A 24,978-nucleotide genomic window follows, 5' to 3' on the forward strand; every position below is an offset into this window, starting at 1 on the left:
AACTATAAAACATCCAAACTGGAATAAACTTTAATGTTGAATGACAAATGACAGAAAATTATAATCGACTCTCCTCCCCAGCCCCTTGGGAAACAAGCCCAGGTGCAGACAGCATTGCTTAGTTGTAGGTCATGTATCTCGGGGTGGCGCTGAACTTGGCGTAGGACTTGATGACCTTGTTGACCGCCTCCAGGAAGTCCTTCTCTGTGGCAATCTTCCGGCGGGCGCGGATGGCGAACATGCCCGCCTCCGTGCACACGCTGCGAATCTCTGCACCTGATAGGACAAAACGGTGTGCGTGTTTGAGATTTATTACATTGCAGTCGGACTGTGCAGAATCACCTTGCATCCCAAATATGTACTCATTATGTGTGTAAGATGAGCAATTAATCCACGCTGATATGAAGAGGCTTGACAGCGTGTGGGCAACATGGTTGGAGCCCATCATTGGGCTGCAGTGAAGGGTAATTGGAACACAACCTACCTCTTACATGAAGTCAAATACTAAAAACAATGCAGTGGCGCCCCCTTGTGTCGCATCACCGGAACAACATGGATACTGAACAACATGGTGTCAGGTCATCTTACCTGTGCTGTTGGGACAGAGACGAGCCAGCAGCTCGAAGCGGATGTCTCGCTCTACGCTCATGGAGCGGGCGTGGATCTTGAAGATGTGAGTACGACCCTGAAACACAACACCTCGTCCTTTACCACACTGCCAGCGCAACTCTATATTCATATTGAGGAGTACATCTCAATCGAATCTCATATCAATCTCGTTTACTATTTATTCAGTAGGAGTTATTGTCGGAAGCTAACTTAATTCGCTACTCATTCATCTTTACATTTATTACCAGCTTTTTGATTTTCTAATCTACTCTGCATATTCAGCAAATCCGAGAAGAGTCAGAGGCTACGTTCCAAGTGGCACACTATTCCCTAATATAGTGCACTACTTTTGACCAAGGTCCAAAGGGAATAGGGTGCCATTAAGGACTAGACTCAGAGAGGAGTCAGAGTTAGGCCCGTTCTAATCAGGCATGGTACTCACCTCCAGGTCTGGCAGGCTGAACTCAATCTTCCTGTCCAGTCGCCCGGGCCTCATGAGGGCAGGGTCCAGGGTGTCGGGCCGGTTGGTGGCCATCAGGACCTTTATGTTCCCCCTGGGGTCGAAGCCGTCCAGCTGGTTGATAAGCTCCAGCATGGTTCTCTGGACCTCATTGTCCCCACCGGCTCCGTCGTCAAAACGGGCCCCTACAGGACAAGACGCAACCCACATGTAAGGCGAGGCTCAAAAACAGACAGGGCTACTATTTCTGGTGACAAGACGAGCATCCTGTCCAGGGGTGCACTTGAACATCAAGCTGCTTCCTGCCCTATGGACTGTTCTGGCTCGGACAAGGCTACTTACTACCACTTCTTGTGAAATGCATAGATCTGTGTTATTTTACAGAGTCTTCTTGCATTTAAATCGGTTTAAACAAGTTTTATTGTTTTAGTGCTGACCCCCAATAGCGTCAATTTCATCGAAGAAGATGAGGCACGCCTTCTTGGTCCTGGCCATCTCGAAAAGCTCCCGCACCATTCTGGCACCCTGAGGAATAGAGACAAAGCAGAGAGAGCAAGGTAAGCTCATACAGATTCAGGACCACATTCTTGGGTTTATTCTCCATCATCCTGAGTTCTCAAATCAATTCAATACAACTTGATTGCGACTCGCTCCGGGTTGAAGTTTCGCCTATGTACAGATCTAGGATCAGCTTCCCCTCCTCCAACCCTAACCATTATTGGGGGAAACTGACCCAAGATCAGTGTCTAGGGGCAACTTCACCCTACATCATTGTGACTCACCTCTCCAACGTATTTCTGGACCAGCTCTGAGCCGATGACCCTGATGAAGCAGGCATCGGTCCGGTTGGCCACGGCTCTGGCACACAGGGTTTTACCTGTGCCGGGCGGGCCGAACAGCAGCACCCCCTTGGGGGGTTCAATACCCAGATTGACAAACCTCTCGGGCTGAAAGCAGAACGGAGAATGAGAGGAGACATCAGCAAAGGTACAAAGTATGCAATATGTTTTAAGTGTACAAGATGTCTAATAACCCTGCCACAAATGCAGGAAGTCTGAGGACACTCACCTATGTTTTTATTGCCTTATTTGTTGAAACTTTCTGATTTAAATGTCACGAATGTATAGTTTATACATATTTTGTGATATTGGGTAGAGTGATTCTGAATGACAAGTTAATGGAACACTTACGTGGAGCAGTGGGGTCTCCACCACCTCCCTGAGCTTCTCAATCTGCTCTTTACATCCACCCACGTCACTGTAGGTCACATCAGGCTTCTCCTCCACCTGGTGGACAGAGACAGGGAGTTCAGGTAGCTACAATACGTTGACAAGCATCCTTATTTCAGGCCATGGTCATAAACATTAGGCACCAAGCAGAAGAAAACTGACAAACAGGGAGGCACTACTTGAGGTGTCTTCCCTAGGAACCAAACTGAGTAACAGTTTCCGTTGCAAAAAAGTTTTGGGCTAATGATTACACCCCAGAACTTGTACAATTAAACTTTTTTCTGTTGCAAAATGTTTTCCCACTGTGTGCCCTAATGAATCAAACCCATTTCTCAAAACAGATGTTGGCCTTCATTGCACTGATCTGAAAGCGGTGACCAGGTGAAAGCCAACCTAAGGATGAGCTTCCACCATATTGTTTTCACCTGTCAAGTACTTTTTCCAATTGGTGCAGATGAAGGGTAGGAAACATTTTAATTTACATTTGAGTCATTTAGCAGACGCTCTTATCCAGAGCGACTTACAGTTAGTGAGGGCATACAGTTCGTTTCCCACGGGGGGCCAGTATGAAAAATGTACAGTGAGGGAAAAAAGTATTTGATCCCCTGCTGATTTTGTACATTTGTCCACTGACAAAGACATGATCAGTCTATAATTTTAATGGTAGGTTTATTTGAACAGTGAGAGATAGAATAACAACAAAAGAATCCAGAAAAACGCATGTCAAAAATGTTATAAATTGATTTGCATTTTAATGAGGGAAATAAGTATGACCCCCTCTCAATCAGAAAGATTTCTGGCTTCCAGGTGTCTTTTATACAGGTAACGAGCTGAGATTAGGAGCACACTCTTAAAGGGAGTGCTCCTAATCTCAGCTTGATACCTGTAGAAAAGACACCTGTCCACAGAAGCAATCAATCAATCAGATTCCAAACTCTCCACCATGGCCAAGACCAAAGAGCTCTCCAAGGATGTCAGGGACAAGATTGTAGACCTACACAAGGCTGGAATTGGCTACAAGACCATCGCCAAGCAGCTTGGTGAGAAGGTGACAACAGTTGGTGCGATTATTCACAAATGGAAGAAACACAAAAGAACTGTCAATCTCCCTCGGCCTGGGGCTCCATGCAAGATCTCACCTTGTGGAGTTGCAATGATCATGAGAACGGTGAGGAATCAGCCCAGAACTACACAGGAGGATCTTGTCAATGATCTCAAGGCAGCTGGGACCATAGTCACCAAGAAAACAATTGGTAACACACTACGCCGTGAAGGACTGAAATCCTGCAGCGCCCACAAGGTCCCCCTGCTCAAGAAAGCACATATACAGGCCCGTCTGAAGTTTGCCAATGAACATCTAAATGATTCAGAGGAGAACTGGGTGAAAGTGTTGTGGTCAGATGAGACCAAAATGGAGCTCTTTGGCGTCAACTCAACTCGCCGTGTTTGGAGGAGGAGGAATGCTGCCTATGACCCCAAGAACACCATCCCCACCGTCAAACATGGAGGTGGAAACATTATGCTTTGGGGGTGTTTTTCTGCTAAGGGGACAGGACAACTTCACCGCATCAAAGGGACGATGGACGGGGCCATGTACTGTCACATTTTGGGTGAGAACCTCCTTCCCTCAGCCAGGGCATGGAAAATGGGTCGTGGATGGGTATTCCAGCATGACAATGACCCAAAACACACGGCCAAGGCAACAAAGGAGTGGCTCAAGAAGAAGCACATTAAGGTCCTGGAGTGGCCTAGCCAGTCTCCAGACCTTAATCTCATAGAAAATATGTGGAGGGAGCTGAAGGTTCGAGTTGCCAAACGTCAGCCTCAAAACCTTAATGACTTGGAGAAGATCTGCAAAGAGGAGTGGGAAAAAATCCCTGCAAACCTGGTGGCCAACTACAAGAAACGTCTGACCTCTGTGATTGCCAACAAGGGTTTTGCCACCAATTACTAAGTCATGTTTTGCAGAGGGGTCAAATACTTATTTCCCTCATTAAAATGCAAATCAATTCATAACATTTTTGACATGCGTTTTTCTGGATTTTGTTGTTGTTATTCTGTCTCTCACTGTTCAAATAAACCTACCATTAAAATTATAGACTGATCATGTCTTTGTCAGTGGACAAACATACAAAATCAGCAGGGGATCAAATACTTTTTTCCCTCACTGTACATTTTTCATACTGGCCCCCCGTGGGAAACGAACCCACAACCCTGGCGTTGCAAGCGCCATGCTCTACCAACTGAGCTACACGGGGCGGGAGGAGGACAGATCTTGAACTGAAATCAAGCTGTTGTGTTACACTTACCTGCATCATAGTGACAGTGGGGTCAATCTTGGGAGGCAGAGGAATGTGGATCTGGTACTTGTTTCTATCCACACTGAAAAAACACGGGAGACTTAAGTATCCAACAATATACTGTACCAACGCAATTTTGGACATCAGCAAACGTGGTTCTTATTGGAGTAAGAGATATCGCCCTCATCCTTACCCGACTCTCATACCCTCCTCTATGTCAGTGGGGGCCACCTGGTCACTCAGGTCCACCACAAACTTGGCAAACTGCTTCACATTGATTATGTACTTTGGGTCTTCAGAGTCAGCGTTGATGATCTTCGTGCATCTGCCACAACAAAATACAACAAGCATGTGGGTGTTTGCTCAAACTAGAAAACAAAACCTAATTTAAAAGATCCATTGTTTTCAAAGACAGTGAAATCTATTGAAAATGAATCCGGTGAGATAAGTGCGCCATACCTTGCCACCTGCAGAGGCTGCTCGCTCTGCAGAGTCTGTTTGTCTGCAGCCAGATCCCATAGTGCAGGAGGAGCCAGGCCAGTGTCCGATTCCTTAATGCCTGCAATGTTAGATAGCGTATGTGTACTAACCTCAGCTATCTGTCAGACTTGAAAGCAACAAACAACAGATGTGTTCTGATATCACTATGAAAACTGTCACATTCTAAATATTTCAAGCATTATGGGAGGGTAGAATAATCAATGTAATCCCTATTCAATATACAGTAAATGTTTAATGAGCTATAATGCACATGGATGTCACATATAATCACATTTCAACCTACCGGTTAGTTCATTGATCTTCTTGAGCAGGTTTTGGATGTCATCTTCCACTTGCTTAATCTGTCTGGAGTAGGTGCTCTGGCCCTGTACATAACCAGCAATACAAAGATGTCAGTCACAAAGAATTGCATATTTTTCAGTGAATGTAGGCTATGTAGTTGTTATAGCAGATAATGTCATTTCAATCAGTGATAATCAACCTTTAATCAATAGGTAATAACTGGGAATGAATAGGCCTGCCCTACACCATCAGACAACATTTTCTCATCACAGGGGTCATTATGATTACCGCTAGGCCTACACGATTTAACATAGCAATCAATTCATGTACAGGTATAGCCTAGCTGATACTTACATAAGTTTTCAATAAGGCAATGTCTCCTTCATCCAAAGCTGGAGAGCAAAAACACATTTCAATTTGAATTTACATAACATTCACGAACAACCAATTCATAGCTATTAAATCGGCAAATTTGATTATTATAACAGCTTGTCTTTACTTCCAGGCATAATTGATCACAATTTAAAGAGCCCACTGTGACATGTTTCCAAAACTAAAACAATTGCAAATTGTTCATTAGCCAGGGCTAGCTAACGTTAGCCCTGGCTAGATAACTAGCTATAGAGCTAGCTAACTAATTATATTAAGCTACTCGTAATGATCACGTAACACCTTGGCTTGTTTGATTTTTGTTAAGTACCTATCTAGCTCATATTGTTATTAACTAACTAGCTTTGTTAAATTATTCACAGTGCATGACTTAAATTACCCATCCTAGCTGGCTAACTGTCGTACTGACCTAGCTAGCTAACGTTAGCTAATAAACAGTGGTTCTCAAAAATCTCATCACATACATCTGATAGGTTTATCCTCCTCTTCTTTGACATCTTTGATTTTCCTTTGATCGCCTCCCAAATAATCTGGCATTGCTAATGTTATTCTGTGTATAAAGTTTTACTAGAAAATGTTGTGCTTCAGCACAACAAGGATTACACAGCAGGTTTGATACTTCCGCTGTGCACAATTGACCGGAAATGGGGGTCTGACCTTTATTTGACGAACCCTTGTCATAATGTTCCAAAGTTTTTATATATATTTTTTATACAACAAATATCTGTTCAAATGTATGAATATTCTTACCATGTTCAAGCGACATACTTAATACTAGTATAACAGTCGTTTGTGAGAAGATCGTCTCTGAAATTGCAAATTATTCTTTAGGAACTAAACATAAGGTATCCTATGTGTGATTTCGGAATTATAAGAGTGTAAGGCCAGCTCTACCCAGTAAGGCACCTGTAAAAGCAGGCCCATGTGGTGCACTGAAAAACCGGGCGACATACTAGCACTTTAGAAAACATTTAACTGAATACATTTCACAGCTGAATGTTATAGCAGACGTTTCCAAGATGCTAATAGAAGCGTTGGAAGAGGATGTTACAGTCGTCTACTGTAATGCCATTGCTGGTAAGCATTGAATGAGAGTGAAAATACTGCTGATACTGACACAATTCGCTATCATGCAGCTAGCTAGCAACCAACTATGCTAGTTAACTACCGGTATATCAGAGAACAGATAACATTAGCTAGCTATCTCATACTAGTATGAAGTGTTATTTAATTCATATTGTTAATATAATAATTGTAACTAGCTAGCTAACGTTACTATCTAGGAAAATTGTTACGCTAACTAGCTAAATGACTAAGGAGAGAGACAGAATTGATCTTGTGCAATTGTTTGCTGTTGCTGAATCTTAGTTTTGAATAAAGGCACCTGCTGCACAGATTTGTTCATAAAATGTTAGGGCACATTTACTGTAGCCCACATGGCTAGCTATAACACTTACCATGGCAATTATTGGGTTAATTTGTGGAAATGTGTGTGTGTATATATATGTATGTATGTACATTGCTCAAAAAAATAAAGGGAACACTAAAATAACATCCTAGATCTGAATGAATGAAATAATCTTATTAAATACTTTTTTCTTTACATAGTTGAATGTGCTGACAACAAAATCACACAAATTATCAATGGAAATCAAATGTATCAACCCATGGAGGTCTGGATTTGGAGTCACCCTCAAAATTAAAGTGGAAAACCACACTACAGGCTGATCCAACTTTGATGTAATGTCTTTAAAACAAGTCAAAATGTGGCTCAGTAGTGTGTGTGGCCTCCACGTGCCTGTATGACCTCCCTACAATGCCTGGGCATGCTCCTGATGAGGTGTCGGATGGTCTCCTGAGGGATCTCCTCCCAGACCTGGACTAAAGCATCCGCCAACTCCTGGACAGTCTGTGGTGCAACGTGGCGTTGGTGGATGGAGCGAGACATGATGTCCCAGATGTGCTCAATTGGATTCAGGTCTGGGGAACGGGCGGGCCAGTCCATAGCATCAATGCCTTCCTCTTGCAGGAACTGCTGACACACTCCAGCCACATGAGGTCTAGCATTGTCTTGCATTAGGAGGAACCCAGGGCCAACCGCACCAGCATATGGTCTCACAAGGGGTCTGAGGATCTGATCTCTGTACCTAATGGCAGTCAGGCTACCTCTGGCGAGCACATGGAGGGCTGTGCGGCCCCCCAAAGAAATGCCACCCCACACCGGTCATGCTGGAGGATGTTGCAGGCAGCAGAACGTTCTCCACGGCGTCTCCAGACTCTGTCACATCTGTCACGTGCTCAGTGTGAACCTGCTTTCATCTGTGAAGAGCACAGGGCGCCAGTGGCGAATTTGCCAATCTTGGTGTTCTCTGGCAAATGCCAAACGTCCTGCACGGTGTTGGGCTGTAAGCACAACCCCCACCTGTGGACGTAGGGCCCTCATACCACCCTCATGGAGTCTGTTTCTGACCGTTTGAGCAGACACATGCACATTTGTGGCCTGCTGGAGGTCATTTTGCAGGGCTCTGGCAGTGCTCCTCCTTGCACAAAGGCGGAGGTAGCAGTCCTCTGTCGTAGCCGGCCGTGACCGGGAGACCCATAGGGCGGCACACAATTGGCCCAGCGTCGTCCAGGGTAGGGGAGGGAATGGCCGGCAGGGATGTAGCTCAGTTGGTAGAGCATGGCGTTTGCAACGCCAGGGTTGTGGGTTCGATTCCCACGGGGGGCCAGTATGCAAAATAAAAAATTATAATGTATGCACTCACTAACTGTAAGTCGCTCTGGATAAGAGCTTCTGCTAAATGACTAAAATGTAATGTAAATGTAAAATGTCCTGCTGCTGGGTTGTTGCCCTCCTACGGCCTCCTCCACGTCTCCTGATGTACTGGCCTGTCTCCTGGTAGCGCCTCCATGCTCTGGACACTACGCTGACAGACACAGCAAACCTTCTTGCCACAGCTCGCATTGATGTGCCATCCTGGATGAGCTGCACTACCTGAGCCACTTGTGTGGGTTGTAGACTCCGTCTCATGCTACCACTAGAGTGAAAGCACCGCCAGCATTCAAAAGTGACCAAAACATCAGCCAGGAAGCATAGGAACTGAGAAGTGGTCTGTGGTCACCACCTGCAAAACCAGTCCTTTATTGGGGGTGTCTTGCTAATTGCCTATAATTTCCACCTGTTGTCTATTCCATTTGCACAACAGCATGTGAAATTTATTGTCAATCAGTGTTGCTTCCTAAGTGGACAGTTTGATTTCACAGAAGTGTGATTGATTTGGAGTTACATTGTGTTGTTTAAGTGTTCCCTTTATTTTTTTGAGCAGTGTATATACAGTGGGGGAAAATAGTATTTAGTCAGCCACCAATTGTGCAAGTTCTCCCACTTAAAAAGATGAGGCCTGTAATTTTCATCATAGGTACACGTCAACTATGACAGACAAATTGAGATTTTTTTTCCTGAAAATCACATTGTAGGATTTTAAATATATTTATTTGCAAATTATGGTGGAAAATAAGTATTTGGTCACCTACAAACAAGCAAGATTTCTGGCTCTCACAGACCTGTACCTTCTTCTTTAAGAGGCTCCTCTGTCCTCCACTCGTTACCTGTATTAATGGCACCTGTTTGAACTTGTTATCATTATAAAAGACACCTGTCCACAACCTCAAACAGTCACACTCCAAACTCCACTATGGCCAAGACCAAAGAGCTGTCAAAGGACACCAGAAACAAAATTGTAGACCTGCACCAGGCTGGGAAGACTGAATCTGCAATAGGTAAGCAGCTTGGTTTGAAGAAATCAACTGTGGGAGCAATTATTAGGAAATGGAAGACATACAAGACCACTGATAATCTCCCTCGATCTGGGGCTCCACGCAAGATCTCACCCCGTGGGGTCAAAATGATCACAAGAACGGTGAGCAAAAATCCCAGAACCACACGGGGGGACCTAGTGAATGACCTGCAGAGAGCTGGGACCAAAGTAACAAAGCCTACCATCAGTAACACACTACGCCGCCAGGGACTCAAATCCTGCAGTGCCAGACGTGTCCCCCTGCTTAAGTCAGTACATGTCCAGGCCCGTCTGAAGTTTGCTAGAGTGCATTTGGATGATCCAGAAGAGGATTGGGAGAATGTCATATGGTCAGATGAAACCAAAATAGAACTTTTTGGTAAAAACTCAACTCGTCGTGTTTGGAGGACAAAGAATGCTGAGTTGCATCCAAAGAACACCATACCTACTGTGAAGCATGGGGGTGGAAACATCATGCTTTGGGGCTGTTTTTCTGCAAAGGGACCAGGACGACTGATCCGTGTAAAGGAAAGAATGAATGGGGCCATGTATCGTGTGAGATTTTTAGTGAAAACCTCCTTGCAACAGTGTGTGAAAACCTTGTGAAGACTTACAGAAAACGTTTGCCCTGTGTCATTGCCAACAAAGGGTATATAACAAAGTATTGAGAACCAAATACTTATTTTCCGCCATAATTTGCAAATAAATTCATTAAAAATCCTACAATGTGATTTTCTGGAATTTTTTTTCTCATTTTGTCTGTCATAGTTGACGTGTACCTATGATGAAAATTACAGGCCTCATCTTTTTAAGTGGGAGAACTTGCACAATTGGTGGCTGACTAAACACTTTTTTCCCCCACTGTATATTTTTGTGACACCACTCAACTTATTAAAGGATATTTGACAGTCCTAGCCTACACTTACTCATACAAAATGTATGTTTTGTGCACAAGGGAATTGAAGTTGTTAGATTGGTCAATAAATACTGTTGATTTAGAAGGTTCTCTGTATCTTTCAGGGTTTTGGGATATTGAGGTGTTTGGTACTTACCTCTCAACATTGATAGGTTGCAGAATGTTATTCTCAGAGAGAGAGAATGCAGCCAGATGGAGGGGATAATGGTTGCCCTCCTCTCTCTCCCCCTCCCTCAGCCTCAGTGCAGATCGAGGTGGAACCTGTTGGTCGGTGGTTCGAGGCCTTTCTGAAGAGGAGGAACAGGAATATATCGGCCTCTTTCCAGGAGCTTGAGGAAGAGGAGGAGCTGTCTGAGGAATCCGAGGATGAAGAGCTGCAGCTGGAGGATTTCCCCCTGCTGAGAACACTGGACCCCAAAGACTGGAAGGTAGTCAGGGGTGTATTCATTCCACTGACTGTTGAAAAACATTTCTTAAATGGAAGCAAATGAAACGGGGATAAACATACCTGAGTCTGTCCAATAGAAACTCTTGTTTGCAACTGTTGGACTAATGATTACACCCTAGATTAGCTAAATGCAGGCAATAAATGTGCAAGGCGCTATTGAATGTGTCACGCTGGATTACTCAAATTTTTCTCTCGACCTGTTGTAGCAACCTCATGATGGGTATGGGGAAAATTGTTGTATTTTGCTGGGTGAATGGAATGTGAATGACACTCAAAAAATATGCTGTAATAGAAATAAGGCCATGCTCATAAATTTTTTTGAGTTAGATGTTATATCAGTGGGACCTCACTTCAGAATCGTTAGGAACATTGTATTGCATTCTACTTTTGGAGTACGTAGTAAAGGATGTCTTCCCCCTTGGCGTTTCTCTTTTCAGAATCAAGATCACTATGCTGTCCTTGGACTGGCTCATATGAGGTACAAGGCGACACAGAAACAAATCAAAGCTGCCCGTGAGTATTTCCATTTGTGTTGTGGTCGTCTTCTGAACTACATTGTATTGGTTGACCATAAAGTTTCTCTGGCATTACTTCCAGAGTTCATTAGAATAGCAGCTTTTTTACCACAGTATATTAAGTCTAATGATTTTCAACAGACAAGGCTATGGTGTTGAAGCATCACCCTGACAAAAGGAAAGCTGCGGGAGAGCAGATTGTAGAAGGAGACGGTGACTACTTCACCTGTATAACTAAAGGTAAGGACATTGAAAAACGTTGTCTGCCTCAAGTTGGTTCAGTTGATAGGCATGGCGCCAGCAATGCCAAGGTCATAGTGGGTTCAATTCTCGCAGGGATCACATGCACATACTAAAAAAATAAGTCCCTATGGATAAATGTCTGTTATATAGGTGTTATACCTCACAATACTCCCTCTATATACAAAAACAATGATATAGTATGAAATATAGTATTGTTTTACCAGAGGGTTGCTGGCATCAATATCGTAGGTGCCACCTACTGCTGATGTTCCCTTGAGCAAGAAACTTAACCCACTAAACAGTTAGTTGGGCACTGCGGCTGCCCTCTGCTCCAGCCTCTCCAACCGAGATCATATGAGGCTAAACGTTCTGTTTCAGCTCCTACTAACAATAATATTTGTGTGTTTTTGTCTCATACCAGCTATAGAAATTCTGTCAGATCCTGTGAAGCGAAGAGCATTTGACAGTGTAGATCCTACCTTTGACAACGCTGTGCCCTCAAAGGGCGAAGGCAAAGATAACTTCTTTGAGGCGTATGCTCCCGTTTTTGAGAGAAATGCCCGGTGGTCTTCCAAAAAACACGTACCCAAACTTGGAACTATGGATTCCTCTTTTGAGGAGGTGGATAATTTTTATTCTGTTTGGTAAGTAAGACCGTCACTGGCCATCATCAGCGGAGATACTTAAAACCCTACCTCTTTAAGGAATACCTGGAATAGTATAAAGTAATCCTTCTTCCCCCACCCCCCATAAAAATAAATAAAAGTGGTTGTCCCACTGGCTATCATAAGTTTAATGCACCAATTTGTAAGTCGCTCTGGATAATGTAATTGTGCGGAAAATCCCTTTAAGTTTAAACTTTTAACTACAAGGGAACTACTGTCCGTATCATCCATCCTTTCAAGCAAAGACTTCTGAATTTGGAACTGATTTTAGACATGCAGTGTATAGCAACTTCTCACAATGATTTGATATTTCTTGTTCATTTGAAATGTGAACTTCTTACGTTTCCCGTTCATAATCTCAATCAAGGTACAACTTTGACTCATGGAGAGAGTTTTCTTATTTGGATGAAGAGGAAAAGGACAAGGCAGAATGGTGAGTAATATCAGAACATGGGAAGGAGCACCGGCAACTCGTGGAATGCCATTGTCTTTACATTTATGTTTTATATACTGTATATGTTTTATTGTCACATAGGAGCAGTGAAATGTGTTCTACACAGTCCGACGTAGTAGTACGGTGCCTCCTTGAGCAAATTAGGGTTAAGTGCCTTGCTCAAGTGCACACAGCCAGATTTATCACCTAGTTGGCTCAGGGATTCGAACCAGGGACCTTTCGGTTACTCGCACAACGCTCTTAACCGCTAGGCTGCCGGTGTCTTCCATTCTCAGTACTGTTTGATATGTATGCTTTCATCTGTTGAATTCAGTCGTGATGAGAGGAGATGGATTGAAAAGCAGAATCGTGCAGCCAGAGCCACCAGGAAGAAGGAAGAGATGAATAGACTACGGACACTTGTTGGTAAGGCCCACTAGACATGCATACTTGTTCTTACATGAACAATAGAAAATGACTAACCTCAAACTGAAATACCTGGCAGATGGGTTCATGGAATGACACTATTTGGGTGCGTTTCTGTTGAAAGACACGGCCTACAGCCTTGATCCCAGGATAAAGAAATTCAAAGAGGACGAGAAGGCCAGGAAGGAGAATGAGAAGAAGGCTAAAGTGGACGCCAAGAGGAAAGAGCAGGAGGAGAAGGAGAAGGTCAGTCAGACTCATTACAACGGCCATTTTGTTTTATTCTTGCCTCTGACCTTTGGGTTTTAGTTGTGTCCAGATTGTTTCTGCGTAGACTTCAATGCGTTTCTGACTGTGTTGGTCCAGGCTCGGCAGGCAGAGCTGGAGGCAGCACGGCTGGCCAAAGAGAAGGAGGAAGAGGAGGCCAAACTGGTCGCCCAGCAGGCCAAGAAGGAGAAGGAGATCCAAAAGAAGGCCATCAAGAAAGAGAGGCAGAAACTCCGGACAACTTGCAAGGTGCTGCTTGCATGGGGTGTCCTCTCTTCAGGGAATTCATTAACATTTGCTGATTTGTGGGCAAGATTGTAATGCTGTTTAAGTTACCCAACTCATCTTAGTATTTTCCTGTCCTCATGTCTGTGTTTTGTTTTCCCCTGAAGAACTGGAATTACTTTGGTGACAATGAATCTGACAGTGTGAAAATGATGGAAGATGTGGAGAAACTTTGTGACCGTTTGGAGCTTGTAAGGTAAAGGATTGAAATTGCCTTAGTGGTAATACTTCATACAAGTCTGGAGTTTGACTCAATACGGCTAATCTCTTTTTCTTCAGTCTGCAATCCCTGAATGAGGCATTGGCATCGGGTTCAAAGGAGGAGGCCAAGGTAGCGGTGGAGAAGCAGGTATAGACAGCACCACGGCACCGCATGATGACTGGGTGTAAATATGGTACATGGCTAACCTCTGTACCACTGACATTGTTTTGTGTGTATGTGTATGCACAGGTGCAGGAGGTGAATGCCCAGCTGCAGAAGGAGAAGGATGCGGAGGTGCAGGCCAGGCAAGCTGTCCGCACTGCTGTACAGGCCAGCGGAGGAGGCGGGGGCGGAGGAAAGGGCTGGAACGAGGAAGAGCTCCCGCTGCTCATCAAAGCAGTCAACCTGTTTCCTGCTGGAACCAACGCCAGGTACCCTCCCAGGGCTGCGTTCAACAGGGCACAACGTTTAAATAGAAATATGTAGAACAAACATGCCTAAAAATACGTGTGTATGTAATGAGCATGCCTCTCACATGTAGAATAAGGAATTCGCTGCTGGTGTAGAAGGCCTTGCAGCTTTCATGCTTTTACTTTAAGTGATTCATCTTTTGTCTTTCTATCCTGTAGATGGGAAGTCATTGCCAACTACATGAACTTGCACTCCACCAGTGGCATCAAAAGGACAGCCAAAGATGTCATCAACAAAGCCAAGAACTTACAAAAGCTTGGTGAGCAACTGTCATGTCACCAGATGTTGGCATCATTGTCCGAGTAATTCTCTGCAAAACAATACTTTTGAGACTATTTATTGCCACTTTTTCAGAACCTGGGCAGAAAGATGAGATTAACAAGAAGGCCTTTGAGAAGTTCAACAAAGAGCATGCAGCTGTGCCACAGACAGTGGACAACGCAGTGCCCTCTGAGAGATTTGACGGTGAGTGATGATCAGTAGTTAATTTTTTCTTGCACAAAAGCCCATTGGATTTATACCCATGACTGAAGGTACTTTTGTCATTGACTCCATGGCCCTGGGTGGGTGGGGGGGAGTGACTATGGGTTCTTTCTGGACATGTTTCAGTGGTAGCCACTCACTGTCCTCCTCTTTAAATTATTGCTGCTTCAGGTGCTGAAGCCAACACTGCATCCTGGACCACCGAGGAGCAGAAGCTGCTAGAGCAGGCCTTGAAGACCTACCCAGTCAGCACCCCAGAGAGGTGGGAGAAGATCGCTGCAGCTGTGCCCGGACGCACCAAGAAGGACTGTATGAAGAGATATAAGGTAAGCTGGGCCTTGTTTTACGATTGGTGCTTCTGTGTGGTTTCAATCCCCGTTTGGTATGTACAATTTAGAGAACAGTATAAGTGACAGAAACATGTAGAAGCCGCAGCATACGAAGGCCGGGAGACAATCTGATGGCGTTTAGTCTACTATGCACCTTTTAAAGGCAATGTTTCCACGTTTGCGGAGACCGAATTCACGGTAAATGCTGCATAGTGCATATGTTGACTCAATCGGAAATTACCTTTTTAAATGTTGATCGCTCTAACACAGATCTACCGCTGATTGGATTGAATCCCCGCCTAAAGCTAGTTTCTTCTCTCTCCAATACAGGAACTGGTGGAGATGGTCAAAGCCAAGAAGGCTGCCCAGGAACAAGTTGGTGGTAAAGGCAAAAAATGAATGAAGAGTCAAACAAAGGGCAATTTATGTTCTTCTTTTAACGTTATTGTGTTGGTCTTTATTTTATAATAAAATTAGAAGAAAAACCACAGAACTTAAACTCTGTTTGTAAAAGTTGAAATGTTTATATACTGTACAGTTGGCTGCTCGCTGTTAACTTTCCTAAGTCTCTAAAGAGAGCGCCAATTCTCAGGTTCTCATCCAGTACATCCCACTGCGAATTCGGTTGTAGTCTGGGAGCTGCTCAATTGGTCCTGAAACAAGAGAGAAATGTACTGAATTCTCTTTATACCACAACAGTTTTGTAAGTAGTCAACCTTGAACAGTTCAATTCCACTGTTCTGACCTAGCAGCACAGCAGACTGGGTAAAGTCTTGACTGAGTGCAATATTGTATGTATTGTTGCGGCAACTTAAATGAAAAGAATGTGTATATTTATAGCTGAAATTGCATAACTTTTTGTTTGACAGCCCCTAATGGCCTTATGATTTGGAAGGGGGGGGAATGCCAGTAAACAGAATGAATTAGAATCTCGTCTTGATGTCAATAACAATAAAAATCACAACGTACCGACTGCTGCGATGGCAGGCGATTTGTCATAGATGTATTTTGTACACACGTCCTTGATGGTCTTTGCATCTATGGCCTTCGAGGGACATAAAACATTTCAAATAAAGACACTGCAATAATTTCCCAATACAGTCCACAAGTGTCTTTGCTATGTTAATCACAGCTTACATTATTTGGTGTTAAACATTACTAGAATTTACTCACATCAATTCTGGCCTCCAGTTCATGCAGAGGGATCCTACGGCTGTAACAAAGCATCTGTCTGCCGATGTCCTCACAGATGGGGGTGGATCCTAGAAAAAAGGTCAATTTGATTTTACACTGAATTTATTATGATCATCATTGGCAGGGTTTGAATTACAGGGGTGGCTGGTTAAATACCTCCATAAGAATTGAAATGTCAATGTGCCCGCAGTTAAACGGTGGGTACCCCCAAAAGTCCATTGGTAATTCAAACCCTGATCATTGGTGTATCACGTGGCCTTACCGTCAAGATGCAAAAGCATGTTTGTCTTGAGGAGGTTCTTGGCTCTCGCAACTTCGCTCTCAGTAACGCTAGTGCAGAGTGACATCCTGAGGTAAACAAAAGTAAATGTCAGTGGCAACCCCCTTTTCACACTATCGTGCTGACCCAAATTGTGCTGGGTCAGATTTTTTTCACATTGTCCTTTTCAGCGACTATGGTGGATGCATAACCAGGCCAGCTTGGTTTGACTGCTTGGTCAGGTGACCGCTGGGCTCACCATTCCAGCTGGGTGAAGTGCATCATCTCGTTGATGGTGCCAGGCTCACACACCATGTAGAGTCCCCACAGGCCTGTGTCGGTGTAACAGGTGTTGAAAGACTGGAAGCTGTGGCACAGGTTGCCCTGGCACGCCATCTGCGCCAGCTTGCTGGAGAGATTCTGGCAAAGGTCAATACACAAATTGTAAGAGGAGGAATCGACCTGGAAGGAGTCCCGATGCCTGGGAACATGAATGGGAACTTAACTTACCACACCCCCACCAAAGGAGCGGTCCCAGTTGCCGATGAGTGTGTTTGCCACCATAAGGGGAATGGTATCGGGGTGCGACCAGCCCACTGCTTCCACAGCAATGGCAATGTGTGCCAGGGGCATCTTGTCGTCACGAACCCGGATCTAACCAACAACAATGAAATCAATTGGCCAATATACTAGGGGAAATTCCACAGTAAGTGACTAATTTTTCACATCAAACAAAAACCAACTATTGCAAAGTTAAACCATAACTTTATGCACAAAGACTACTTTGAACATTTTCCACTGAACATTTTACAGAAACACTTGAACAGTTCAAATGCAAAGTTTGGTAAGAGAATGACGTTTGTGCCATTTGCCGTCATTCTGTTACCAAACTTAGCATCTTCACTGTTCAAGTAAATGGAAATGGTTAAGAGTAGTCCTTGTGCATAGTTGTTTGACATACATTTTAGAGTGAAATCCGGAGTCACTCTTACCATGGCATTGCCCACAGGGAGCAAGTTTGTGCACTTTGCCTCTGTTGAAGATAAACAATAAGGGCCCTTAAATCTCACCTCACTTCCTGTAAAATCACATTGTGGGAAGGTTGGCGCCTCTCCCTTGTATCTTGCAGGAAGATTCCCAAAGTGGTACTTGGCCAAATCTATCAATTCATTGTGTGAAACCCCTGATTGAAAGACAATGTTAGCACAAAATATCTATTTCTCAATGACATCAGTGTGCATTGTGTGATTTTGACCAATTGTGAGCAGGCATTGCCTATTAATTGTCTAATTGTTTGATGTCATTGGAAACATCTTTATTACAAAACAAACACACCATTTTCACATATGTTGATGTTGGGGTGGTGCTGGAGAGGATATGAAGTAGAATATTTTTTGCATTTTCCTTTAAGATGAGTCGAAGAACCTACCTCCAGCAGCAGCCAACACTATTCTCGGTCCTTTGTAGTGAGTAGTGATGTATTCAACAAGGTCTCCTCTGTTTATTGTTCTATAAACACAGACAGCAGAAATGTCACTGCATATTCCCTGTAGTTTCTATGAAGCAAACTGGTCTGAGATGACAGTTAAGTAGTTGACAGGAATGACCAAGTCTAGGGGTGTATCATTCAGTAGTGAGCAATTCAGAACATTGCAGATAGAAATGTAATGAATACAGTTGGAACCGGATGCCCTGTTCAGTATGACAGACAATCATACCTGTTCTACATAATACATTTCTATGTTAACATTCTGTAACATTGTCATCTCCTGAGCTGGGTTGTGTTCATTAGGCACTAAAAGTTAGAAAACTGACTGAATCCGAGAGGGAATAGGCTTCCTGGCCCAATAAGGAATGCAGATTTTTGTTTTCAGTTGCAAAACATTTCCCATTTTGTGCCGTAATGAACCCAGGCCCAGCTGAGGCAGGTGAGATCAAGAGTCCTACTTGATGTTCTCTGTAGGGCCCAGGATGGTTCTGCCCAGCGCTGTGGCTTGATAAGCTGTGGCGTGGAGGTAGTCAAACACAACTTCCTGCAGGTTGGTCTCCACTTCCTGCATCTCTCGGAGGATGACCCCTCGCTCTCGCTCGATCTCCGCTCCCCCCAATGTGCTGTTCTGGATGATGTCAGCCAGGATCTCTACCGCTGGAGGACAAGGGAGGGGGAGCGTTATAAACTGTAACACCACCACACCAAAGATTCTTAATTTCTTAAAGCAAAATGTCCACTATCCATCTGTGGCCACACACAGTTCAGTGACAAGACAGTGGAGCAAATCTCTATACAGTCAGTCATCATACCTCTGGGAAGGTCCTTTGTGAATGCTTTGGCGTAATACACAGTCTGCTCCCTCGATGTGTAAGCGTTCAGGTGGGCCCCCATATTTTCAATCTCCAGCTCCAGGTCAAGCTGTGAGCGCTTCCTTGTACCCTGCCAGTCACACATCACAGATGAACAGACATGTCAAAAGGTATCAAAGTTGGTAATGGAACATTGGTTGCAATTTGCAGTAGATATAGCACTTGTCATCTAACCTTGAAGGCCATGTGTTCCAAGAAATGAGCAGTACCATTGTTCCTCTCATTCTCGTAACGACTCCCTGCATCTATCCAGAGACCAACCTGCAAGGCACCAATTCATCACATCGGACTTCAGCACACTACTATATAGTTAGACAGATTGTACTTAATAGTGGGAGGGTCTCTGTTACTCACTGTGCACGTCGAAAGACCGGAATCCTCGGATGCAACACGTAGTCCATTTTCTAAGGTGGTAACCTTGGTTTCAGGGACATTTAACATCACTTGGTTGGCGGCCTGCGTAGCCAATAGTCTGTGTGATCCAACTATGGACTGCAACGAGGGAGGGGGAGAAGGTGAATAGTACTAGCTACTAACGTTACTAGCTAGCTACACGACAACGTTGATAGCATTTGCACGTTTTACTTGTCATTGTCAGCCGGGCTGGGCATTACAGCTTATTCTAGTCTAGACTATGAAAAAAATATGTAGGTAATGCTACTGGTTTGAAGTAAGTTGTATGATCATTTCGCACGCAGTGTCAATTATCACTCAATTATACTACCTTCATCTAACGTTAAGGCTTCAGGACCTGCAGAACACAGGCAATGCTGCCTGGATATCCCTCTTATTTAGCTAGTTAGCTAAGTCTCCGCTTATTGATAACTCTACCAAGGTTTACCTGATAAAATTGTCACCCTTCTGGATATCGACACTTACCCTGGTTAAGACATTATTCTTCAATACATTTCTTTTTACAAGATATCTGCCAGCGGAGGTAAGGCGCTGTAAGGACGTCGCCATGTTGATTATTTGTGACATGGCTATTGCGCAAGTGCGATTATTTAGTGAGCTGACATAATGAGCATGTAACACGCCCACCGGCATTTGCCATGTCATTACGATTAGTAAAATGTCATATTCATAAATATACATTTACAAATGTAGCTATAATTGCAAATGTATGAATAGAAAACAATTGTTTACCATCTTTATGAATGAAATTGTACAACACTTGAAAACCATTTCCTCCTCTAGTAATAAAAAAGACTGTGAATGACAGTAACTTTTTCAAAGGTTTTTGTTTGAATGTACTTTATTATTATAATGTTTTACCATTCTCTCCCCTGGTGGTTCTGTTTAAAATATATATATACACTAATTGTTTATTTAGTCTGTCTATTTCCTATGTGCTTGAAATGGGTTAATAAAAAAACAAGTTCAAATAATATAGCTGCGAGCAGCAATGAACGGGGTTCACAGGATCAGTTAGTTTCTACATGATAGAGTGCTTGCTTTATTATCTATCTTCCTTTATGTGCAATCAGTGAAAGCATTAACATGTTTATCTCTCAATACCACAAGGATGATGCAAGTGAAGTTTAGTCTCATGCTGTAGGTTGGTTATCTTTGAATGCAGGTAATCATTCTTAAAGTCATTACTTAATGTATTGAGTTTATATATAGTGTACCTATGCTGGGGTGAATTTGACTAATGGTTTATGTTAAGATTTGTAAAATATTTTCAGCGTTAGTGTATTGGTATCTTGCGGTCGTCTTTGAATTCTAGGACTTATTTTGTTAAACTCGTACCAAATATGGTTTGAATATGATTTGTGGTTTTAGAATTGTTTTTTAAAACTCTTTTGTTCTCTGACTCCTTATGCATCCCTTTGAGCATGTCCATCGAGTAGTTACTTGTGTTATGGTGTGAATTTGGTAAGGTTTAGGAATTGTATTGATTGTAATGCGCAAACTGTAATACACTACAGGTAAGTGCGTACACCATTAGTTAATGCAATTCATTAGAGTCTATATACCAAATCTGAAGTCAATCTGTTCATGAGAAGATTTTTAAAGTATTTTTTAGCATTAGCATATATGGTACTATAGGTTCATCATGGTAATGTCTTTGATGACCATAAAACTTTCATGTTGATAGGTCATTGTGTAGTGGATTTACAAAGGATTTAAATGGACACATAAAATCTGATTTTCTGATTTATCAATTACTCAGCCATCTCTTAACCAATCCCTTACCTTAAACTAGGTCAAGAGATGTACCATGGGCCTACATACCAAATGTGGTGTTATTTGTACTAATCTATTCTGATGGACATTATGGGCCCTTGATTTTGTTCAGCATGAGAAAAGACACCTACATTCAAAGTTTCAAGTCTCTAAGTCAAACGGGGCGATGGATATGAAGGTTTAAGTGAGACTGTTTATAACAGTGCTACCTATAGGCTAATCGGTGTCATTCTTTTTTTTAACCAAGTTACTCATGGCCTCTAGTTTCTGTGTGCCAAATTAGAAAAAAAGTTACCAGTCTATGCTTGAGTTTTTTGTCAACAACAACAACATTCAGAGAATAACAATAGGCTTCACAGCTTACATTTTAGTAATTTAGCAGGCGCTCTTACCCAGACCAACTAGGGTTAAGTGCCTTGCTCAAGGGCACATTGACAGAATTTTCACTTAGTTGCCTCAGGGATTTGAACCAGCAACCTTTCGGTTATTGGCACAACGCTCTTAACCGCTAGGCTACCTGCTGCTGTGAACCCCTACAAAAAAGTGTCCTTGCCCATACTTTGAAGCTAATACAACAGCTGGAAAACCCAAAACCCCACTTAAAAGCGCACATATGGGGGAAAACATCTATGTTTAGAATTTAAAACAGCATGTCGACCGAATTGGCTTGACTCTAGTAGTGCCTTTCTGTTTATATTATGCCCAGTGCCTTTCTGTGGCGTGTCCTGAACTTACTACTGATGTCCAGTAGATGGCAGCCTGATCAAACCCCAGTACCTTTGCAGATTTGTAATAGCGCTACGGAGTTTTTTGTGCATAAAATTATTAGATGTCATGTCTGAAATATTGCTTCATGAGGTCGTGTTGAGCGTGTATCTCAATGCCTTGCATCTCCTGACTCTGCCATTATAGTTCATTTATTTTTTGGGTGGTATTTTCATCAACTGATGTCCCTGTTTTGAAATGTAGCCTATTATTGTTATTCAATAACAAAAGTTGGAGAAAAAGTAGGCTAATGCTGGTTATTGCGGATCTTGTTGAATCCTAGCCTTATGTCCCCCTTGTAGTTCAAGGTAGGCTAAAGTGTGGACCACTTTTTCTTGGGTAGGCCTAGTTTAATGGAATATATCAGAAAATGGGACACATTTGACACTTTATGTCCATAGTATTACAATTGTGGCGGCATTATTCAACATAGTATCTTCTGTTGGTCAGAAGGGGTTAAATTCAGAACAACACAGATCCTTGTTACAGTTTTGAGAATTTATTCCCTACATACAGAGAAATCAAACAGTGAAACCACCATTTCATGTAGCATTTGCCTCTCAAATAAGGGTTTTACTAAAGTAAAACTGAAGGGACGATTCTTTGTAAAGTAACATTCCCCTGCTAAAAGATGGTATTTTAAGTATTGTATTGCGTTCGGCTGCTTCAGGCTAGAATAAAAGGCATTTGTCAACACTGTATCGCCTTGGAAATGATCATTATCTCGGTACATGGCTCCCACATGAAAGTGCCTGCTTTCAGTCAGACGGCAACGTTTGATATTCCCACCAGTAATGGCTGTGCCATATTTGCTGTGGGATGTTTCTCTTATAATGAGCCGCCTCTTCTTCCATAACTGTAGCAATTAGACACATTTAGGTAAAATACATTTGATCTGTTTTTCTGCACCTAAGTACACATCCATACTTTTCCTATAATGATACTGTATCTTAATATAATTACTTGAATATTTACTTTTGAATTCATACGTGACTGTAGTAGAATAGCAATCCTGAGTTATGTATATAGGCTATTTCAAATCAACATTGGTATATGGACGATACTGAGGAAGTTTGAGGTATATGGAGTTGAGAGAAATTCTGTCTTGTCTCAGTCTCAGGATGACTCTGGTCTCAGGACCTCTGTGTCTGTCACTTGGCAACAATCTTGTTGCTTGGATACAACATGCTGTGCCTTATTTTCATGAGATCAAATAGGCTGGAGTTTAAAGACTTCTAGGCTAGAACAGGAGGCGGTGTTGTGTTGCATATGATGTGAATGTTTTTGAGGTTATCATACAGTCCTTTGTCCTTTGTGATGCATGGTCCATCCTGTGGCTAGAACCTCCCGTGGCCATGACAGAGGTCAATCTGTAATACGGCGAATTGAGCAAATAAGGCATTTGTGGTGAGTGCATAGATGCCGGCATTTTTATAAAAAATATTTACCCCTTTTTTCTCCCCAATTTTTGTGATATCCAATTGGTAGTTACAGTCTTGTCCCATCGCTGCAACTCCCGTACGGACTCGGGAGAGGAAAAGGTCGAAAGCCATGCGTTCTCTGAAACACGACCCTGCCAAGCTGCACTGCTTCTTGACACACTGCTCGCTTAACCCAGAACTGGGATCGAATCCGGATCTGTAGTGACGCCTCTAGCACTACGATGCAGTGCCGTAGACCGCTGCGCTACTCGGGAGGCCGATGCTGCCATCTTTATGCATGTCCGCCATTGATCAATATCGACCATTTAAAAAAAGAATGGTATTGCTTAGCTGAATAAATAACATATTGTTATTTGTATTTTTAATTTTAATTTTTTTAGTTAAAGGGGAGTTTCTGGAAAACCTGTGAATTTTGGGAAAGTTACCGGAATTTTTAAACCCTATGTATGGACAGTCTAGGGTCCTGATAAAATAATAACGGGGAAGATAGTCAACAGGAATAAGTCAGGGAAGCTGGCCAACAGGAATAAGTCAGGGAAGATGGTCAACATGAATAAGTCAGGGAAGATGGCCAACAGGAATAAGTCAGGGAAGATGACCAACAGGAATAAGTCAGGGAAGATGGCCAACAGGAATGAGAACACTTAATCACATCACATTAGCCATGTTTAAACCATTCCTTGCTCATTTTTAGAAAAATAAATCCCAGTCTGGCCCCATTTTCTTTAAATAGCCTGCTATTTTAAGGTTGGCTTCGCTTGCATGGGGTTTCCTGGATTTGCTTATCAGTCCTACCCAGATATACATGAGTTTCCGCCCATGGGTCTTTCAATACTGACATCACAGGCTTCCCGAGACTCTGAGGCATATTGGCATCTCTCATGAGTTCCTATCCCAAATCATAGGGGATATATATCCCATTTTGCCATATTGTCATCACGTTGAAAGCAGTGTGTCCTTAGGCCTACGCTAAATTTGACTGAGTAGGAGGATTGTGGAAGCAAGTGGAAAAATACTAAGCCAACAGAGAGACACGGTTAAAAAAAATTACATTTACAGCTACTTATAATTAGTGCATTCATCTTAAGATAGCTAGGTGAGACAACAACACATCACAGTCACAGCATGTACATTTTCCCTCAACAAAGTATTTAAGATAGAGGTAGCGTTTCAGACGTTTTCGAAAGATGGGCAGGGACTCCGCTGGGGGAAACTTGTTCCACCATTGGGGTGCCAGGACAGAGAAGAGCTTTGACTTGACTGAGTGGGAGCAGGGGTGGGAGGGCCAAGAGACCAGAGGTGGCGGAACAGAGTGCTCGGGTTGGGATGTAGGGTTTGAGCATAGCCTGAAGGTAAGGAGGTGCAGTTCCCCCTTGTTGCTCCGTAGGCAAGCACCAGGGTCTTGAAGATGATGCAAGCTTAGGCTGGAAGCCAGTGGAGTGTGAGGAGGAGTGGGGTGGCATGGGAGAAGTTAGGAAGGTTGAACACCAGGCGGGCTGCAGCATTCTAGATAAGT

General features: G+C 43.1%; 3 protein-coding genes across 4 annotated transcripts; 1 reads left to right on the forward strand and 2 right to left on the reverse strand.

Annotated features, from left to right (window-relative positions):
• Positions 1-12: 12 nt before the first annotated feature.
• Positions 13-6,406, reverse strand: LOC311129912 (26S proteasome regulatory subunit 7). Its single transcript, XM_084162455.1, has 12 exons — positions 6,236-6,406; positions 5,736-5,773; positions 5,383-5,464; positions 5,058-5,157; positions 4,792-4,923; positions 4,608-4,680; positions 2,260-2,355; positions 1,852-2,016; positions 1,507-1,594; positions 1,052-1,254; positions 589-685; positions 13-276 (listed from the first exon to the last, which is right to left on the reverse strand). Exons 1-12 carry the CDS (start codon positions 6,306-6,308, stop codon positions 119-121), a joined length of 1,305 nt encoding a protein of 434 aa, XP_084018581.1. The 5' UTR covers positions 6,309-6,406; the 3' UTR covers positions 13-118.
• On the forward strand, positions 2,675-16,313 carry LOC311129910 (dnaJ homolog subfamily C member 2-like). 2 transcript variants are annotated; one of them, XM_084162453.1, is made up of 16 exons: positions 2,675-2,759; positions 10,722-10,912; positions 11,370-11,445; positions 11,589-11,687; positions 12,112-12,334; positions 12,723-12,788; positions 13,123-13,214; positions 13,339-13,460; positions 13,581-13,730; positions 13,874-13,962; positions 14,046-14,115; positions 14,218-14,399; positions 14,598-14,698; positions 14,794-14,904; positions 15,094-15,248; positions 15,582-16,313. In XM_084162453.1, the coding sequence occupies exons 1-16, from the start codon at positions 2,753-2,755 to the stop codon at positions 15,648-15,650; spliced, it is 1,803 nt and encodes a 600-aa protein (XP_084018579.1). In that variant the 5' UTR covers positions 2,675-2,752; the 3' UTR covers positions 15,651-16,313. The 2 variants fall into 2 exon arrangements, with proteins under 2 accessions (XP_084018579.1, XP_084018578.1); XM_084162452.1 differs by lacking the exon at positions 2,675-2,759 and adding an exon at positions 6,668-6,848.
• Positions 15,816-20,208, reverse strand: LOC311129911 (mitochondrial-processing peptidase subunit beta-like). Its single transcript, XM_084162454.1, has 13 exons — positions 19,945-20,208; positions 19,420-19,557; positions 19,240-19,326; positions 19,006-19,135; positions 18,652-18,850; positions 18,134-18,213; positions 17,775-17,887; positions 17,215-17,358; positions 16,964-17,124; positions 16,708-16,793; positions 16,425-16,513; positions 16,221-16,296; positions 15,816-15,904 (listed from the first exon to the last, which is right to left on the reverse strand). The coding sequence occupies exons 1-13, from the start codon at positions 20,158-20,160 to the stop codon at positions 15,840-15,842; spliced, it is 1,584 nt and encodes a 527-aa protein (XP_084018580.1). The 5' UTR covers positions 20,161-20,208; the 3' UTR covers positions 15,816-15,839.
• Between the last annotated feature and the right edge of the window lie 4,770 nt (positions 20,209-24,978).

The sequence above is a fragment of the Coregonus lavaretus genome (genome assembly GCF_964263955.1).
Source record: "Coregonus lavaretus genome assembly, chromosome: 5".
NCBI lineage: Eukaryota > Metazoa > Chordata > Actinopteri > Salmoniformes > Salmonidae > Coregonus > Coregonus lavaretus.

Bases quoted from the DNA above. Each gene is read 5' to 3' on its own strand.
- LOC311129910 (XM_084162452.1), top strand. From the start codon at position 6,791: ATGCTAATAGAAGCGTTGGAAGAGGATGTTACAGTCGTCTACTGTAAT. The intron at 11,688-12,111 runs GTAAGGACATTG...GTCTCATACCAG, and splicing joins CTTCACCTGTATAACTAAAG to CTATAGAAATTCTGTCAGAT. The intron at 13,963-14,045 runs GTAAAGGATTGA...CTTTTTCTTCAG, and splicing joins GACCGTTTGGAGCTTGTAAG to TCTGCAATCCCTGAATGAGG.
- LOC311129911 (XM_084162454.1), bottom strand. From the start codon at position 20,160: ATGTATATTTATGAATATGACATTTTACTAATCGTAATGACATGGCAA. The intron at 18,851-19,005 runs GTATGATGACTG...CTTGTCCTCCAG, and splicing joins CACAAAGGACCTTCCCAGAG to CGGTAGAGATCCTGGCTGAC. The intron at 16,514-16,707 runs GTAAGGCCACGT...CCTTTTTTCTAG, and splicing joins CATGCTTTTGCATCTTGACG to GATCCACCCCCATCTGTGAG.
- LOC311129912 (XM_084162455.1), bottom strand. From the start codon at position 6,308: ATGCCAGATTATTTGGGAGGCGATCAAAGGAAAATCAAAGATGTCAAA. The intron at 5,158-5,382 runs GTAGGTTGAAAT...CTAACATTGCAG, and splicing joins GAAGATCAATGAACTAACCG to GCATTAAGGAATCGGACACT. The intron at 4,924-5,057 runs GTATGGCGCACT...TTGTTGTGGCAG, and splicing joins CAGCCTCTGCAGGTGGCAAG to ATGCACGAAGATCATCAACG.